The sequence below is a fragment of the Haliaeetus leucocephalus genome, unplaced genomic scaffold, assembly GCF_000737465.1.
Source record: "Haliaeetus leucocephalus isolate CR32 unplaced genomic scaffold, Haliaeetus_leucocephalus-4.0 Scaffold556, whole genome shotgun sequence".
Taxonomy (NCBI): Eukaryota; Metazoa; Chordata; class Aves; order Accipitriformes; family Accipitridae; genus Haliaeetus; species Haliaeetus leucocephalus.
The window spans coordinates 6,495,290-6,512,670 of NW_010972992.1; the positions used below are offsets into that span (position 1 = coordinate 6,495,290).

Genomic DNA, 17,381 nt, shown 5'->3' on the forward strand with positions numbered 1-17,381 from the left:
GGGGGGGGGGGGGGGGGGGGGGGGGCTCCTCCTCCACAAGCCCTTCGGCCGGCGGTATTTATTTATTTATTCACTCACACCACCAGATTTCCGAGTCCGCCCTCCCAGCGGCCGCCGATCCCAGCCCTGACCGCAAACGACGCTGCCCTCCCTCAGGGGAAAAAACCCAAAAACCTACGTGAGGGCCCCGGCTCTCCCGACGGCCTTCGGACCCGCAGGGCCCCGAGCCCCTGGCCGCCCCCCTTTCAGCGGAGCCCCCCGGTCCCGGCAGCGGGGTCTCCCGCCCACCGCGGCCTTAGCAACGCCCGCCCGGGGCCCGCCCGCTCTCACCGTGGCGCCGGGCCTTCTACCTCAGCGCCTCAGCGCACGCGTAACCGCCCGGGGACCCGCCCCCGCTCCCCTCAGCGGGCGCTGCGATTGGTCGGGTTGCGGGTGACTGGCAGCGGAGGAGGAGGAGGAGAAGGAGGAGGAGGAGGGAGATGGCGGCGGGGCAGGGCGCGTTCAGCCTGCGGGAGGTCCTCGCCGCCTTCCAGACGTGCGTGACGGAGCGGCGGGAGGTGCTGCTGGGCCCTTACCTCAGCGGTTGGCGGGGGCTCATCCGGTGAGTGCCCTCGGCGGCCGGCCCGGGGGCCCGGGGCCGGGTTGCCGTTGGCTAACGGGAGCGTGTCTTCCCCGCGCGCAGGTTCCTTCACAGCCTGGGCTCCATCTTCTCGTTCATCTCCAAGGACGCGGTGGCCAAGGTACAGATCATGGAGAACTACTGCCGCGGCGAGCAGCGGGAGAAGTACGTGTCGCTGCAGTCCATGGTGGAGTACGAGCTGGCCAACGGGCTGGTGGATCTCCAGAAGCGGTCGGGACGGCCCGACTCCGGCTGCCGCACCGTCCTGCGTCTCCACAGGGCCCTGCGATGGCTGCAGCTCTTCCTGGAGGGGCTGAGAACCGGCCGGGAGGACTCCCGGACGTCTGTCATCTGCACGGACTCCTACAACGCTTCCCTGGCCACCTACCACCCCTGGGTTGTTCGCAAAGCTGCCACGGTGGCCTTCTGCACGCTACCCTCCCGAAACGCCTTCCTTGAAATCATGAACGTGGGCACGACCGAGGAAGCCGTCACCATGCTGGGCGAGGCCTTACCCTATATCTGCGACGTCTACGGCATCACCCAGGAGCTCTTCGCCCGCCACAAGCTGCTTGACCTTCCTTGACGGGAGGGATGCTCAAGAGCCGTGCCACGTTCTGACAGAAGTAGGATGAAGCGGGTGAAAACCATGTGTTTTCTTCTCTGTCCATGGTCACCCTCCCTTTTCCAGTAGGGAGCTGACAAGTCGGCAAAGCTATTCAGGATGCCTCACTTTATAAGAGAAAAAATTGTACCAATTTTTTTTATATGTATATTTGTCTATGTGTGTGTAGAGCCTCGGCTCTACAGTAAGAAAAAAAACCCCACCGTTAGCATGCTTAAGGGATTTTTTTTTTTCTACCTGGATTAACCTTCAACTCTCCAGCTAGGCTGGGGAGAGGGGGGTAGGTTTCTTTTTTAAGCCAAACTCTGCAACTTCAGCAGCACCTCTGCGTTTACACTAATAGTTAGGACCTGGTGAGACAGCACAACTTTCCGATGTGGTGTCTGAACACACTTAACACTACAGTGAGCTCACTTTGCCACTTTTGTTTACAAGCTGTTCCCTTGAATAGATCTGGGGGGTTTTGCCCTCTGTTGTGCTTCAGCCTTGAAACTATAATGCTGAGTAATGCGTGTCTGAAAGGAAGCTCTTTTCCTTGTGGTCACAGACTCATTTGATTACTGCTGCTAATTCTGTGGCCCCTAGAATTAAAGAAGGAAATGTTGGTGTATGTCATTACTGTAAGACCCTGTTCTTCCTTTGTGCATGGATCCATTAAGCAGGACCTTCCTTCTGTGTAGCCTCCCCTACCCATTAATCTGTTGGTTTTAGCATGTACTGCACAATCCTATACATCCAGCTAAGGCTGCAGACTGTACCTTACCTGTTTTCCAGCCATGCTTCTAAATTGTGTTCTCATGATTTTTTTAATTAATGTGTCAAATGCCTACAAAAATGACTTCTCTGATTGTCTGGGGAGAAATCTGAACTTGTACTGTAAGTCACTACTTTGTGAGGCTTATTGCTTCTATTGCAAATCACTGTATATAATAGCCAGTTGTGTGTGTGTGTGTGCGCGCGCGCATGTGTGTGTATATGCACACACACCCGCAAAGTATGTAAAATGGAGTTTACTTAGCTTTTTGAAAGCTGAAAAAGCACTACATTGTTAGTTCAGGATGACATGAATATTTGGGGGAGGAGGGAGAATCCCAGTGGCTGTAACATGTTTTGATTTTATCTCAGATAGGAGGCACTTTGGCCTAATGTAACACTGCGTGATTCAGGAAATCACTATTACCTCATGGAGATTAACTGGACATTAAATTATGTGACTAACATGCTTCTGAAGAGTATCCTTTATAGGAATGCTATCTGGTTTTGTGGTGTTGGCAGGAACACCACTTACAGTGTTATCTATTTGTATCTTGTCTTTCACTAGCAGAGTCTGTTTCATTTACCTAGTGATCAGATGTGAAACCAGCTGTCAGGAGTAACCCAGTTGAAATTAGATGCTGTGCAGTGAGCTCCTATTCTGATTACTCACATCTCTCAACACTATTTTTTGCCTGAAGACAGGAAATGGAATTTCCTTGAACGTCCTAAATGGAGGTTTAGTTGCTGTGCTGTGAAAACACAAATATAATTCCCTTCTTGCTAAGACCACCTTAAATGATTACATAGTTACATAGGATAAATCCGTATATTAAAATGGAGCGGTTCCATGTTACAAACTACAAAGTGCTGGGCCTCCCCTGCTGTCTGATATAGATACAGCTGGTATTTAATCTGTGTAGCGTATTAAATGCCTTAAATTACGTCAAATAGTATTGTGTGTCAAGTGAAAAAATGTTAACAGATCTCTTGAAGTTTAATGCAGAAATGGTAGTATGACCACATGGGAGAATTACTTTTTGTCCCTTGTCACATTCATTCTCAACTATTCTTCCCATGAGATAAACATTAATGTTGAAGATGAACTTGATTTTTACCATTAAAGAATCAAACTTTCTCAGTAGGGAGAAAACTTTTTTCTAAGTTTATAACTGATCATTTTGTGCTAAGTATGCTTCAAGTAAAATACAGCTTTCCATCAGTCTGCATGCTCTCATTTAAACAAGGTATTGCCTCACGGTAATTTTATTTTCCTGGTGTCCTGCTCTGTCTCCAACAATGGGAACCTTTTTAACAGCCCCGGTTAGTTACCACTGAGTAAAACTAAGGTCCTGCACTTGGCTTTGGGCGAGTTCAGACTCGCAGCTTTCACTAATGGGGCCAAATACAGAAGTTTAAAACCTTCAGCTACAGTGACTGGTGTACTTGAAAGCTGCAATAACATACAGACTCGCTAGAGGGAGTTTGGGTATTTTGCACAAAAGTCCATCACATAAACTTATCTCCTATGCCACAGTAAGCATACTTGATTTCACGTCAAAATATGGGTGGGAGTAAATAAGTGCATATGTGTGACCTACACCATTCAAGCAGCTTTTTTTCTTTTCCTCTCTGTGAAGCTGAATTTGTATTTAGAACTTTTTAAGAGAAGTTATATAGTTAAAGCTAACACTAAGTATTCCATTAAGGGGAAGGTATTCTTAAAAGAATGTCAGTATAAACACATCTATATAACATAGCTATAGAAACCTACAACTGTTGCTTGCCTGAAGTACTTACATACTTAGCTTTCTACAGTGTACCTGCTCCTCTTCATACTGGAAAAATATTCTAGCCTTGTAGCAAAGGTGGTGTATCACTTTGGCAGTATAAGCAGTTTTTATGATACAGTATAAATACATAATAAGCCAATAACATGCAGTAAATTGAACTTTCCAATTCAGAGCTATCCTCTTTTCTAAAATACAAACCTGACAGAAAAAATGCAAACCATGACACAACCGAAATTACTATGTTGTGGAACTTGTACCTAAACCAAAGTTTTTAAACTGAAGTTAACATCATAGCTCAGTGTGAGAAAAATTTAGATCCGCCAATAACAACTTCCTAAAAATAACAGTATAGCTGAGTAATAGCTTACCAACCTTGCAATCCAGGAATGGCCTGCTCCAGACAAGTTCTTGCAATGCACTAAGGAAGACCTGGTTATCTCCTGATGAGGTGACCTTGAATTTAAAAAAAAAAAAAAAATTACCACGGTGTAAGTCTCTTATCACTACCCTTTAGTTCAGGCAATTCCACGTATTATTCTGAAGTTCATTTAAAAATAAACTATGTGACATTCTTTCAGCACAGGCCACTTCTAAGTAGGGAGCACGCAAGCCGGGGAGAACCTCAGGTAACAGCAGGATGCAACGCTGGTGAGCAAGTCAATTTTTTTCCTCCTCAGGTTCTGTATGGGTAATGGTTGTATTACGGTAACAGGCACCATTCTCCACAAGGCACACTTTGGCGTGTTGGATTCCACTCCTATCAAAGCGCATTCTCCTTGGCGATGCTTTTAGATGAGCAGCCTGCACTGATCAAGATCTGCTCCCAGCATTAGACAAGTCACAAATCCAGCTGTTTGTGAAAACTGTAAACAGGGACGGTTTCTACAAACACATTCCATTACAGATGATGTTTCTTCCTTGGTTGGGGCAGGGGACAGTTAATGCCAAAGACGTGTCCAAATTAAAGGTGGGCACCTGAGTTTACCACCTATCCTACAGGAAGTCCAATTTCTAGAGCTGCGACAATGAATTCAGTAAGTCACTGCTTGAGAAAAGGCTACTCACTGAGCAAAGGAAACCAGGATTAGGCCAGTGGTTTGCAACTAAGTACACTCATAGGGTATTGATGTGTATTTGACTATTGTCCACTAAGCATAGAGTTACACATTTAACGTATTTTGCTAAACAAATTCTTCCCCGTTATTTTCATCTCTCCGAGTTCTATTTAAAGAGACTTCCCAGGAACTGATGAGATTGGATCCCCTGCCCCTGTTCCCTCTCCCACATTCTCTTGGAGATTTCTTTGAAACTTTTTCCCCAAAACAGACAAATAATGGTCCCTTACCTGCTGCTGTGCTTGAGCTTTGGTTATGCAGCAGCCCTCAAACCCACATGCCTATCGGCCCAGTTTAGAAGGCCTGGTGATTATATCATAGGAGGCTTGTTCCCTTTTGGAACGGACACCGTAAACCTGACGGCACGATCAGAGCCCACGTTAGTTGTGTGTGAAAGGTAAGAGGAACATTAGCTTCATTAGTACACGGTAAGTTTGGTCACTTGGGCTGGGAAGAGAAAGGAAAAGAAAGTAATCCTTCTGATAGCAACTGACGGTCTCACAGCCGAACATTAAAGGTAAGATAGAGACAAAGATTAGCTCTAAGGTGCTGGAGCACTGGTGTGCTGTGCCATCAGTTTCTGATCCTGAAATGGAAAATGTTTTTGTCTTTTTCTCGATGCTACTATGCAGGCAAACTTCGGATGCAACCAACCCCATTTGGATGAAAGCTTTTAGTGGCACTGGCTTTCTTAGTGTTTGGAATCTAACGCTTACACAAAGGTGTAAATGTTGCTTTTGCTTCCAGATGGAATGAGAAGCATGCACTGCACTCCGCAGGCAGATGACACACGTTAAGATGGCGCGTTGCCTTTTACGAGATATAAGGACACTCAGTACAAAAAGACATGCTAGTGTCCTACCTGCTTCTTTGGCAGCAACAAAGCACAGAAAAGCACGGTCCAATTTCTTTCCATCTTCACAGGCCATGAGGCAGGGAATATGCCCAGTGCACTGAGCTATACAGCGGAGGAAAATCCCAGGAAGAAGGACATCTCTCCTGAATTAGCACGCACAGCACTTTGGGAACCACTGGTTTCATGGCTGAAGTACACAAACCTAAGAGCAGGAGGTTGTCTGAACATTGACTCTCCTCACGGCTAAACATACTGGTCTCTCTATACCTCTGTTTCTTCTCCTGTGAAGCACAGAGAATATATTTGCTGACAGACAAGATTAATTAGATTTGAAAGGTGCTCAGCGCCTCTCTACTCACGGTACAAAATTTGCAAAGGCTATGTATAGGTACAGGGATGCTCTGCTGACAGTGCCACTTGTATCTGGCTTGGCAACACACAGGATGCCAAGATGTCAAAGAACGTGGAATAAGCTGATCACCATTATAACAGCACTGATAGACCACGTAATTCCCTGTCTCCTCTTATTACAGGTTATTTGTAGGTGGGCTAATATGGGCTCTTGGGATGAAGTTTGCTATCGATCAGATCAACAATTCCACTTCACTTCTCCCAGGAGTAAAGCTGGGCTATGACATGCATGACACCTGCTTTGAGCCAGTGGTGGCCTTACAGCCCAGCTTGCTATTTTTGACCCGAAATGGCACAACAGGCATCGGAGTACTGTGCAACTACACCGACTACCAGCCTCGTGTGACTGCTGTGATTGGACCACATAAGTCAGACCTCTGCCTGGTAACAGCCAAACTATTCAGCTTCTTCTTGATCCCACAGGTAAAGAAACTCTCTGGAGAAGCAAGAATTCTCCTTTTTGGTGGGGGAAGGGTTTGGATCAACAACGGTCTCTACGCTCTAGGTCTTTGAAGCAGGACTACTAAAGTGCAGATTCCAGTCTTTCCTCTGCCACAGATTTCCTGAGTGATCTTGGGCAGGTCATTAAACTTCCCTCCTGGAACACACTCCAGTGTCTAAGTTCCCAGAGAGAAGAGGGATAACTCAGGCTGCTCTGTGATCAATGTAAAATGGGAATAAACAGAGTTCCCAGCATAAACTGCGAGGATCCCATGAAAATACATCTGTGACTGTAAGTACTCAGTTACCACAACAGAGAGAGCGCTATAATGGTCAGGTAAATTTAGCCCTGAGCTAAGATATTACTGAATCTTGGGTGTGTCACCCTTTGTAGAAAGTAGCTAATTATCATTGTCATTAACGATAAGGGCTGGTGCTGTGATGATGGACACAAATGGCACTGGAAGGAGATAGCCATGTGGGACAACGCTAGCAGAGGCAAATGACGGGCCAGTTTATGGTTCTCTTGGTAAATGCAGCCATGATGGACCTATCCCTTTAGATGAGTTCTTCCTTCCCACTATCCTGACACAGCAGTTTTGAAAATCTAGTGCACTGAGACTAAGCAAAGAAGGTGGAGAGTGATCTGGACTGTGAACACTTCTCTCAGCTTTACTCTTTGCCTCACTTTCTCTCTTATCCTCTAATTTGCAGGTCAGCTACGGAGCCAGCAGTGAGAAGCTCAGCAACACAGACTTGTACCCATCCTTCTACCGTACTGTTCCCAGTGATAAGAACTTGGTGGAAGCTGTGGTCCTGCTACTGAACAAGTTCGGATGGAACTGGATTGGCATCATTGGAAGCGATGATGAATATGGCCAAGGAGCTCAGAGGCTCTTCTTAAGCATAGCTGGAAATCACAGCATCTGCATTGCGTTCGAGACACTAATTCCTACAGACCTTGCAGACCCCAAAGCCAAAAACCAACTGGAAGATACCATTAGGTTAATTAACAAGACCAAAGTCGACATTATTGTCCTTTTTGCCTTTAGTCAGTCAGTCCAGGCCCTGCTGGAACACAGCATCAGGATGGGACTGAGCAAGAGAGTCTGGATTGGCACTGAAGCCTGGATGTTGTCTGACATAGCTGCCTCCATCCCAAATATTCAGAGCATTGGGACAGTCTTAGGCTTTATTATGAAAGCAGGCACAGTCCCTGGCTTCCGGAAATACGTTGCTGACCTCTTTACCTCTGTTCAGCAGGATAAATTTTGCCAGGAGTCTAGAAAATTCAACCAGCTCATGAACTCTGACGTGCTGGACACACATTGCAAACAGTGTGACCACATCTCGCTGCGTGACATCTCATCCATGCTAAACCTCCCACAAATACAATCAGTCTACATCGCAGTCTACAGCGTGGCTCATGCACTGCACAGAGCGCTGGGGTGCACCCACCAAGCGTGTCCCAAAGCATCTATCAGATCTTGGCAGGTGAGTAAAGGTCAGGGGGACAAACAGCAATTTTTCATCTCATTTATGCATCGATGCTGCACACAGCCAGGGAGGGAAGGAGGGTAACATTGCACTGTACTCCTGCCCTGGTAGCGATACAACCTTGGCAATTCCCTTAGCCAGTCAACCCCTACCCCGGCACACTGCATCTTCTCTGCTGCTGGCTAGGGCTGCATCCCCCTCTCTAGGGCTATGTTTTGGCTCCCGCTAATTGGGCTTGGCACAATAGATAAAGCAGTTGATAATACAGCCAGAAGGCTGATAGTCGCAATCTTAGCCCAATGCAAGGGACAACTGATTTCAGCCAGAAATTAGTTTACTGCATTATCATCCTCCAAGCAAGAACATCAACTGTACCAATATTTACCGTCAATTTTCATTTTCTCCTCAGCTGCTGCATTTCATGAATACCGTCCCATTCAAGGTGAATGGCCAAAGTTTCAGCTTTGATCAATTCCATGGCACAAACACTGGCTACAAGCTTATATTGTGGTCCTGGAAAAATGGCACCCTTACGTACCTGCCTGTAGGCAACTATGAAGAGTCCTTGTACATCAATAAATCCCAGATTCAGTTTCACACTGCAGATCAAAAGGTAAAGATGGGGGGCAAAAGCATAAACAATCATGAAATTAAGTAAACATTTTTGCCACTTCATCAGGACTGTTCATAAGGGGCTTTTAGCCTGCGTGCTACCCCTACGAGATTTGCGTGGGACCCAGTTCTTGCTCCTATGCAAACATGTAATCCATCTCCATTATGCAAAACTAGAAGAAGGTATTCCCAGCACTGTTTAAGATTCAGACACAGGTTTGATCCCAGCACAGCACATCCAGTTTCTTCTCATTCGTTTGGTGATACGGTGCTTCTCCTGAAAGTGTCTGGCTGACATTCATTCTTCCTTTTGTCTAGGAGCCTACATCAGAGTGCTTCAGACGTTGTAAACCAGGACAACTCAGACGAATAAAAGGATTCCACCTCTGCTGCTATGACTGCACAGATTGTCCAGAAAACACCTTCTGGAGCACTAAAGGTGAGGTCTAAGAAATTCAATGGCTTTAACTGCCTGTATTATGTCTACCTACTGCTTAAGGTCACACAGGTTCACAGAACTGGTAACAACCAGTTGTGAGCTCTTCCTCCATGAAGCACTGCCAGTGCAGAGTATTTGCCTCCATTTTGTTCTGCTGTGCATTGCTCAGTCTTGCTCTGGAGGTCTTCAGCGGGGGACCTTCCTCTGTTGATCCCAAAGGGAATGCATAAGGACAATGCTTATGTTTTACCTCAAGAGGTAGGAGAGAGGGTTATGGTGAAATTCTGGGATCATAGGTAGAAGAAAAGCATACGATGAAATTCTGGGATCTTTTGGAAGCTGGTGATCCTTCCTGGGGAAGGGAAACAGAGCCAGGAAATATGTGGATCCCTTTGGGAGGAGGGTGGAGAAGTAGTGGGGAAAAAAAGATTGAACTATCACAAGCTTTGGCGATCCAATACACTTAGGATGGGGCGGGGGGCGGGAGTAGGCAAAGCAGCACCCAAACCAGCTACCTAATTCATGACTGTGATCCATCCTCAAGGACTGCCTGCAGCAGGGTAGCAGCACTCCGCTGCAAGGTGGTCATCAGCTTCTCACTGCTGCTTTGCAGACAGCTCTACCTGCACTCCCTGCCTAAAGCATCAGTGGTCCCCTGTCCGGAGCACACAATGTTATGACCGCAACGAGAGATACCTCTTTTGGAATGAGCCGCTCACCATTGCCTTGCTAACGTTGATGTCCGTCACCATATCCTTGACTTGTTTGACAGCTGTGCTCTTTCTAAAGAACCTTGAGACTCCCCTTGTGCAGGCTTCTGGAGGCAAACTGAACCTCTTTGCCTTGTTCACACTCACGCTGCTGTGTCTCAGCTGCTGCCTCTATATAGGGAAGCCCAGCAACAACCTTTGTATGAGCCAGCAGGTAGTCTATGCCCTGTGCCTCAATGGTTGTTTCTCTACCTTCTTCATCAAATCCCTTGAGATCACCCTTGTGACAGAGTTCCCTCGCTGTGCCCCCACCTTCTTGTACTGGGTGACCCAGAGAAGGGCCTGGCTCCTCGTCGCCTTGTGCCTCCTCACCGAGTGCTTGTTCTGTTTCTGCTATCTTCACTTGGGCCCTGACTGTCTGGTGTCTGACTACAAGTCACTGCCCACCGAAGTTCTGCTTGTGTGTAACACCGAGTCCTGGTTTGCCTTTGCTCTGGTGCACGGCTACAACGGCTTCTTGGCCTTTGTCTGCTTCCTGTGCACGTTCATGGTGCAGACTTCTGGGAAGAAGTACAATATTGCCAGGGGGATCACTTTTGCCATCCTAATCTATTTCATCATCTGGATCTTCTTCGTTGCTACTTTTGTCACGCTGAAGACAGTCCTCAGGTCTGTTACTCAGATTGGTACCATTTTGTCAACTAGTCTGGGTATCTTGGGGACCTACTATATCCCCAAATGCTACATCATCTTGCTTAAGCCTGATCTGAACACGGTAGATTATTTCTAGAACTCCATCAAAGAGGAGCCACAGGAGGACTCAATAAACAGACAATAAACCAGATCCATTGTCACCTGCTCTGCAGTAGAAGCTGGCTGTATTTTAATAAGATAATTCTGTTTATGATGAGTCTATAAGCTATGGTCCCACACACAATCACCACAAAAAATACAGTCTTATCCAGTAGGCTGAACACTAGGAACAGAATTTTTAAGCTGCAAAAGCACAGGGCTCTACTCAATGAGCTAAAGCAAAATGCCCCCGGCAGAGTAGTATCCATCCTCTCTATGGCTAACCACCCATTTCATCACCCACAAGGAACCAAAAGCACATTTGGTTAAGCAAGCAACCTACAGTACTGATACTTTATATGAATCTCTCAGGTCTGGCAATCTGAGCTCACCCAGGCCACTTTCCTGTAAAGACCGCTCATGATTTTTACTTCTTAACAACTAGATAACTGCTCCAGCGATATAACCATGAATCTTTTCCCAGGCCTTATAAGAACTTTCAAATATATTCAACAGCACAGAAATAATAACCAGAAAAACAGAAGGGAATCATCTGAAAAGGTATGAGATAGACCACAAATAGAAAGCCTTGTGATTAAGTACTGATACTATCTACACAGGATCCTCTATAAAGCCCTTCTAGTGAGCAACATCAGAAAATACAGCTCCTGTGCAGGTCTCCTCCTGGTAGATACAGGAGGTAGATGACGAGAGGGAGGTAATGGACAAGAGAGAACCAAAAGTCCTGCACACTGCTCTGTAACTGCGGTCTGTACACATTTATGCGTGTTTGTGCACTTGCTTTATTAAAAGTGGAGTCAATGACATCCTACAGCTCTGGGTCTCTTTCTTAATGGTTACAGTCAATGCAAACTTATCGCTGTCTAGGTTGTGAAACTGTATGGTTCTAATAGCCTCCAGCATCCTTAAGACAACCCTTTCCCATTCTCCCTGTAAATAAGATTCTGTGACGGAACATACTGATCCTCTGGGCTGCCCTCTCTTTCTATTTAAACAGAGGGGCTCCAACTTATCAGCATGGCACCAAGTAAGTTTTGCTCATTTTTGACTGAAATTTAGAGGATGCCTGGAAAGGTATACATGAAGTTAACAACATAGGCAAAGAGTACACAAAGAAATTGATAGGTCATACACAAACTGAAGTATGAGGAAACAACTGTGTTCAGATCAAGAAGGGCTGACTACTTTGACTCTTAAATAAAAGACTGAAAGGCTAAGCAAGGCTTCTGATGACCATTGCTCTTCTAGTTGGTAATATCATCAGTACCCTGCTGCAGCGTATTAACTGAGAACTGGTCCTTATATATCACTGAGTGTTGAAACAAAACACAAGCAAGAACTTGCATTTCTCAAGAGATTTCACAGTTTCATTCCAAGTCAGAACAACTGTAGTTATTCAAGCCAGAATCTCGGTAAAACTGAGATTTTTTTCAGATAAATTATACTGTAAAAGTTTAGATATCATAATGGAAATGTTTATCATAATTTCACACTTGTTTTACAATATGAATTTCACTTTTGCTATCATTGTTGTGAAACAAAAAGCCGAACTTTCCAAAGTCAAAGTTTAAATTTCTGTTAAGTATTGTTTTCTATGGAAAAAAATTTCTTTTTTAATTTTCTTGACTGCTTTGTCACGAAATCCAGAGAAACCATTCTGATATGTAAAGGCAGCTGTATGCATGATATAGAGAGTATATTACCCATTCAAATTTCAGTTTACTCATTTGTGTTTCATTAACATGTGTTTGCACAGAACATGGAAATGCCAAGACACATGGAAATGAACAGTGTGCAAATCACACTATCCAAAGTCATAGCAAAAAGTTCCTCCATCTCAAAAAACATCCAAGGATCACCAGAGAGAAACATTTCTTACCCGGTGGGACATTCTGCAAAGGGGACAAAATAAATCAAACACTTTGAGGAATAAGAAATATCTCTAACCTGTATTCATACATGTAACATGGCCCCTGTTTGCTGAACAGCGGGAGAATTCTCATATCCAGAAAGGCTAGCAGTTTGCCCCATTAAGCATCTGATTTACAAGAACAGGTAATAGTGATAGTTTCAGAAGGCACAACAAAGAAATACACAAGAAAAACAGACTAGCTCTCTCACAAAAGGTGCCTGCTAACTATAACCAGTTACTATCTAGTTTATATTATGAATATGAAGGTTTATACATAAGTTACTGAACAAACAATGATCCTCTAAAGTGCTGAGCGTGGAGGCTCAGTGAAACGTATGGGTCTAACTCTCCGTAAATCCCGCAAGCTCCTTGCCACTAGGGAGTGTTGTATACCAAGAATTTCACAAGCCTATTTTTGCGTATGCAAAAATCATCTCTAATTGTCAGTCTACCTGCTTGTTTTGGATAGACTCCCCTCACTGCCTGTTAGCCACAGCCATACCTCCCTAAACAGGACTTTCTGCAGAGATGAATTACTAGACTCAAACCCAAACAAAGACGAAAGAAAACACCCCTTATTTCCATTACTGTTCTCTGTAACTACCTTTACATTTCCTAGAAATGGAATTGGCCCTTCCACCCAACACTGGACGTCTCTCTTTTTTTTGAAAGTGTCACCAATCAGTTAGGGCCTAAAGGCTGCTTAAAGCCAGGAAAGAGATTCACAATTATAATCCATAGCAGGTACTTTCTGCACTACAGCTGTTACTGACAGCGTCTGGCTAGGCTGTGTGTGACAAAAAAGCATACCCATAGTCCCTCTAGACCATCACGCACATATTGCTGGAGTACTTTCCTCAAACCTACAAAATCCTCCCAAGTTCCTGCCTCAAGTTCAGGCTCGGCTCCTACCTCCACTCCCACATACCACCTCTCACATGGAAAATGAACTGAACTGGCCACCAGCTGAACCACGTTAACACCAAGGGGACCAGCAATAACTGCCAGCTGGACTGCTGGTGGCCTACATACGACTAACAGCTGACAGTGGTAGCACCATTTAAGACAGCAGCTCACCCCCACACACTGTGTATTAGGAGCTACTTAGAAAAGTGCTACTTCTAGAATCGCTATGGCAAAAAGCTTGAACTCAACTCCTATTGCTGCCAATAGCAAAACCTCATTTAACTTAAATGTAGGCAACTATCTGACCACCTTTAAAGCAACCAGATATGCAATGGAGCAAGGAGCTATGCAGGTGAAGACAAACTTCCACTGAATTGTGTAAGCTGTTACAGAAGCATTCCTAGGTCTGTCTTTAATTGCTAGTCAGTGACTTGGGCATTTGCGCTTGAGTCAGTCTGTTCTTCCAATTGACTTGGACTTCATTTTTGTCATTCCTACTGATTGGATCAATGGCAGAAGGAATGGGTTGCACAGCTTTTAAACCTTGTTCCAAAGGGTTACCTCTCTACTGAACACATGCTGTCTAGTTTTGAGCCCAAACAGCCGCCAGATAACATTTAACAACAGGACTTCTGGTGAGCTACAGCAGAACACCAGTGAGAGTCTGAAGCTACATCTGCTCCCTATCAGGTTCTCACCTCAGGGGAGGAGAGGAAGCATCACGGATTTAAGTGGGAGCTTCCTTCTCTTTCAGGCTGCAGAGGACAAGTAGGAAAGATCCATTCTCCTCCAGGGCTGTGTTGTTCCCGTAATCCCCCCCATCTTGGACAGCTGCTGCACGGGCTGGGGCTGGGGCAGGGGGACTCTCCCAGCAGCCCCTCTCGGAGACCAGGCTTAGTCTTAGCATATGAATTCGTTTGCCACCTATGATGAAAAGTGCAAGACGTCTCTGGAGTTCTCTGTGAGGCACCGGGCTCTTTTTTTGCCCTCGATAAAAGTATTTTGATTTTCAGAAGGAAGATCCATTTCCCTGTCTGCAAAGTGCTTTGCTGTTCGGAACTGTGCCTAAAACGTCCTGCTACGAAATAAGCAAGTAGTGCCTTCAAATTCCATAGACACATGAAATGCAAGCTCTCTCAAAATACAGAATGTTAAAGCCTCACAGTAAAAACTCCAGCAGAAGATAGCGGAAGACAAGGAGTAAGTGACTCTGCTGGAAGGACAGAATGCTACCAGATCTGCTGAAGTAAGCTGCTGATAAGAGTGCAGATAATGCAGAAGCAGAACATGACAAGGTGTTGCAGAAGCTCGAGTGTGCCAGAAAATGAAACCTATGAGAGCAGAGGCTCAAAACAGCAGGAGTTGCACATCGCTTCCCTTTCACTTGCTCCTCAGAAATACAAGAGTGCCAAAGCTACAGACAACTTAAGCACCTGGACACAGGACAAGTAATAGATGAAGGGAAAATGCATCTGTCAGCATCACACAACCTGGAGATTTTCAGGCCTACTGCTTCACGCATGCACAGGGTATAACAGCTTTCTAAACATGGGAAAACTACACAAAGCCTTACCCTCCTGCTGGGAGAGTATGTTTGTACTGAAACATTTTTTGTAAGACTAGTTCAACTACTAGTGTTATTCCTGTCTGTTCTTGCAGGCATGGAAATTCCTCTGTTCTCCAGGTCCACCCTGCCAACTTCAAGGCATTGTAAAACCAACGCTGCAGTACACAGAGCATGACAAAGCTGACTCTGCAGCTCTAGAGGTCACCACAAATCTTGAAATCTTCAAAAAAGCAGCTTCGAACTGCAGACCCCAAGCAATCTGAGGGGCAAGGCCTATTCCCTCCTCTGTCCCAGTGCACCTGCTGTATTTTATTTCTCCTCTTGCCATTTGAGACTCTAGGGTCCACATAATCAAAGGACTATAATCCAGGACAAAAGAAGGTAAATCGCTGCTACTACCAGTGTGTCTCCTGCCAGTTACTTTTAGAACACAGAGGGTGGTGAGGTAATACGGCTGTGCTTCTCCATGAGTGCATTTATGGATCATGAAGCACTTGTCACCCTCACAACACTGCTGTACAGAAGCTGCTGTTGCTTTGCTTTACTCGTCTGGGTTTTCTAGGTCTTTTGAAGTGTTTACTATGATTTACTAGAGCTAACCTGATGCAGCTGCATACAGGTGATACAAGCTGATGAACTGGGTCTGCTTTGCTCATCTTCATGACTGCAGGATCATTACCCCTGCCTAACAGAGTCCCAGCTGCACAATTTCCTTTTTGTCTTAACTATTTTTACAGCTGATGAGGATGTCTGGCACTTTCGGTCCTTATTATAATACTGTGTTCTACATTATATTTTTTGTAATAAATGTGAATCCACATTTATTACACCTAAGTACTTTTCGTTACACACCTCTGTACTTCCAAAAGGCTGGAGAGAAACCAGCCAGCCCAGAGCAGACACCTGTGGCAGAGACCAAGCAAGGAAAGACAGACAGTATCTTGAACTACACAGCATCACAGCAATAATCAACAGTGTCTCAATGTCCACTTATATACCGTGAAGGTTGCCATGTGTACTAGTGTAATATGAGGTGGCTAATTAGGTATACTGCACTACCAACTATCAGCCAATAGTTGCTATTAAATATTAGCCACTTAGTGCCTCTTTATGTCAAGAAAAGTGGCAGCTACCACTCTGCTGTTACTTTTCCTAACAGTGCAGATGAAATACAGTACAGAGATTTGTCTTTTCTCATGCTGTATCATGGAGGAATGATGACAGTATCTCTCCTTCAGTTCAAAAGCAAAGGCTGCAACTTGATCCAACACTTTTTAACCAATGCCATCACACTTATCCTTCATAAACCTGGTAGAAGTACAATCAGACTCTAACGCAATTGTTAAAAAATTGATTTCACGTTACTGAAATTAAGCAACTAGCAAAGAACAAGTACTTTCTCAAAGCAAAACCAGAAATATTTTAGTAAAGGCTGTTCGCAGTATTTTTTTTTTTATCCTTTAAACAATCTTTATTCTACACTCATTTTGCAAAAAATTGTGTCGGTGTAAAGTAGCAAACCATGAAGGGTGAAAATGGAAAAACATCCACATTATAGCAAGTAAATATCAAGTCAAATCACTAAGATCTTTTCTTTTCCCCATCCACTTTGACAAGCAACTACACTCCTCTTTTATTCCCCACATTAGACAAAGTTTTTCCACCTATCCACTATGTGGTATTGGCAGTTAACTCATCAATTCAGCTCAAATACAGAATTTGCAAATTAATCTAAACCAGGGAATATTTTAATTCTTAAAAAAAAAGAGCTATTTGGTGTGCTGCAAAGCTAGCTGTCCTAGATTTCTGCGGTCACCTGCATATAAAATTCTCCCGGCGTACTTAAGGAGAAACGAGAAACATTTGACAAAAGTACCCCTCAGTGTGATTAAAGATAGCAAAAATCTGACCTGAAGACTGGAAGTCCTTGTTTCTCGAGACTGCAGCAAGTCTTCATGAGCACACTGTCGCACCTGAGAATTTCAGCAGTACTCCTCACTTCAATGCTGTGATTTCATAGTAGAGAAGCATTAAGTAACTTTTGATCCTCATTCCAGAAACAGAGAAGGAAAAACATTGATTTACCTCTACTGCTTCTCTTTCTAGCTGCAGAGGTACAGCCACGATAGACTGATTTTTCCTTTCCTTTAGGGGCAAAGGAAGGGGCGGGGGAAGAGGGGAGGAAGGGAAAAGTAGCTAATTAAATTGTTCAACCAGTTCCAGTCACCTGCAGACAATTTATACTACATCAGCTGGAGTTCGTCAGGCTCTGCAGTAAAAGGCTGCAAGAGCATGTCCAAAATTCTGATCAT

General features: G+C 44.8%; 3 protein-coding genes and 1 long non-coding RNA gene across 7 annotated transcripts in view; 2 read left to right on the forward strand and 2 right to left on the reverse strand.

Moving 5' to 3' along the window:
• Positions 1 to 752, reverse strand: part of CPSF3L (cleavage and polyadenylation specific factor 3-like) — a 14,078-nt gene extending 13,326 nt beyond the window's left edge. Inside the window, exon 1 of one of the 4 annotated variants that reach the window (XM_010577404.1) lies at positions 576 to 752. The gene's annotated coding sequence lies outside the window, so the exon portion shown is untranslated. Of the gene's footprint in view, positions 1 to 78; positions 148 to 178; positions 237 to 330; positions 372 to 575 lie in introns of those variants that run through there. The other 3 variants (XM_010577402.1, XM_010577403.1, XM_010577406.1) reach the window with 3 other exon arrangements.
• On the forward strand, positions 462 to 2,460 carry CPTP (ceramide-1-phosphate transfer protein). Its single transcript, XM_010577401.1, has 2 exons — positions 462 to 601; positions 683 to 2,460. Exons 1-2 carry the CDS (start codon positions 480 to 482, stop codon positions 1,203 to 1,205), a joined length of 645 nt encoding a protein of 214 aa, XP_010575703.1. The 5' UTR covers positions 462 to 479; the 3' UTR covers positions 1,206 to 2,460.
• On the reverse strand, positions 1,455 to 17,024 carry LOC104837940. Its single transcript, XR_775002.1, has 2 exons — positions 16,980 to 17,024; positions 1,455 to 4,243 (listed from the first exon to the last, which is right to left on the reverse strand). It is a non-coding gene; the product is annotated as an uncharacterized LOC104837940 (long non-coding RNA).
• On the forward strand, positions 4,263 to 11,234 carry LOC104837939 (taste receptor type 1 member 3). The gene is made up of 6 exons (XM_010577400.1): positions 4,263 to 5,302; positions 6,295 to 6,595; positions 7,328 to 8,107; positions 8,520 to 8,723; positions 9,041 to 9,161; positions 9,775 to 11,234. The coding sequence occupies exons 1-6, from the start codon at positions 5,124 to 5,126 to the stop codon at positions 10,659 to 10,661; spliced, it is 2,472 nt and encodes an 823-aa protein (XP_010575702.1). The 5' UTR covers positions 4,263 to 5,123; the 3' UTR covers positions 10,662 to 11,234.
• Positions 17,025 to 17,381: the final 357 nt, after the last annotated feature.

What these genes read in the sequence shown, in the direction of transcription:
- CPTP (XM_010577401.1), top strand. Translation starts at nt 480, where the DNA reads ATGGCGGCGGGGCAGGGCGCGTTCAGCCTGCGGGAGGTCCTCGCCGCC. An exon ending in GGTTGGCGGGGGCTCATCCG is followed by an intron (nt 602 to 682) that starts GTGAGTGCCCTC and finishes CCCCGCGCGCAG; the next exon opens with GTTCCTTCACAGCCTGGGCT.
- LOC104837939 (XM_010577400.1), top strand. Translation starts at nt 5,124, where the DNA reads ATGGTCCCTTACCTGCTGCTGTGCTTGAGCTTTGGTTATGCAGCAGCC. An exon ending in TTCACACTGCAGATCAAAAG is followed by an intron (nt 8,724 to 9,040) that starts GTAAAGATGGGG and finishes CCTTTTGTCTAG; the next exon opens with GAGCCTACATCAGAGTGCTT. An exon ending in CACCTTCTGGAGCACTAAAG is followed by an intron (nt 9,162 to 9,774) that starts GTGAGGTCTAAG and finishes GCTGCTTTGCAG; the next exon opens with ACAGCTCTACCTGCACTCCC.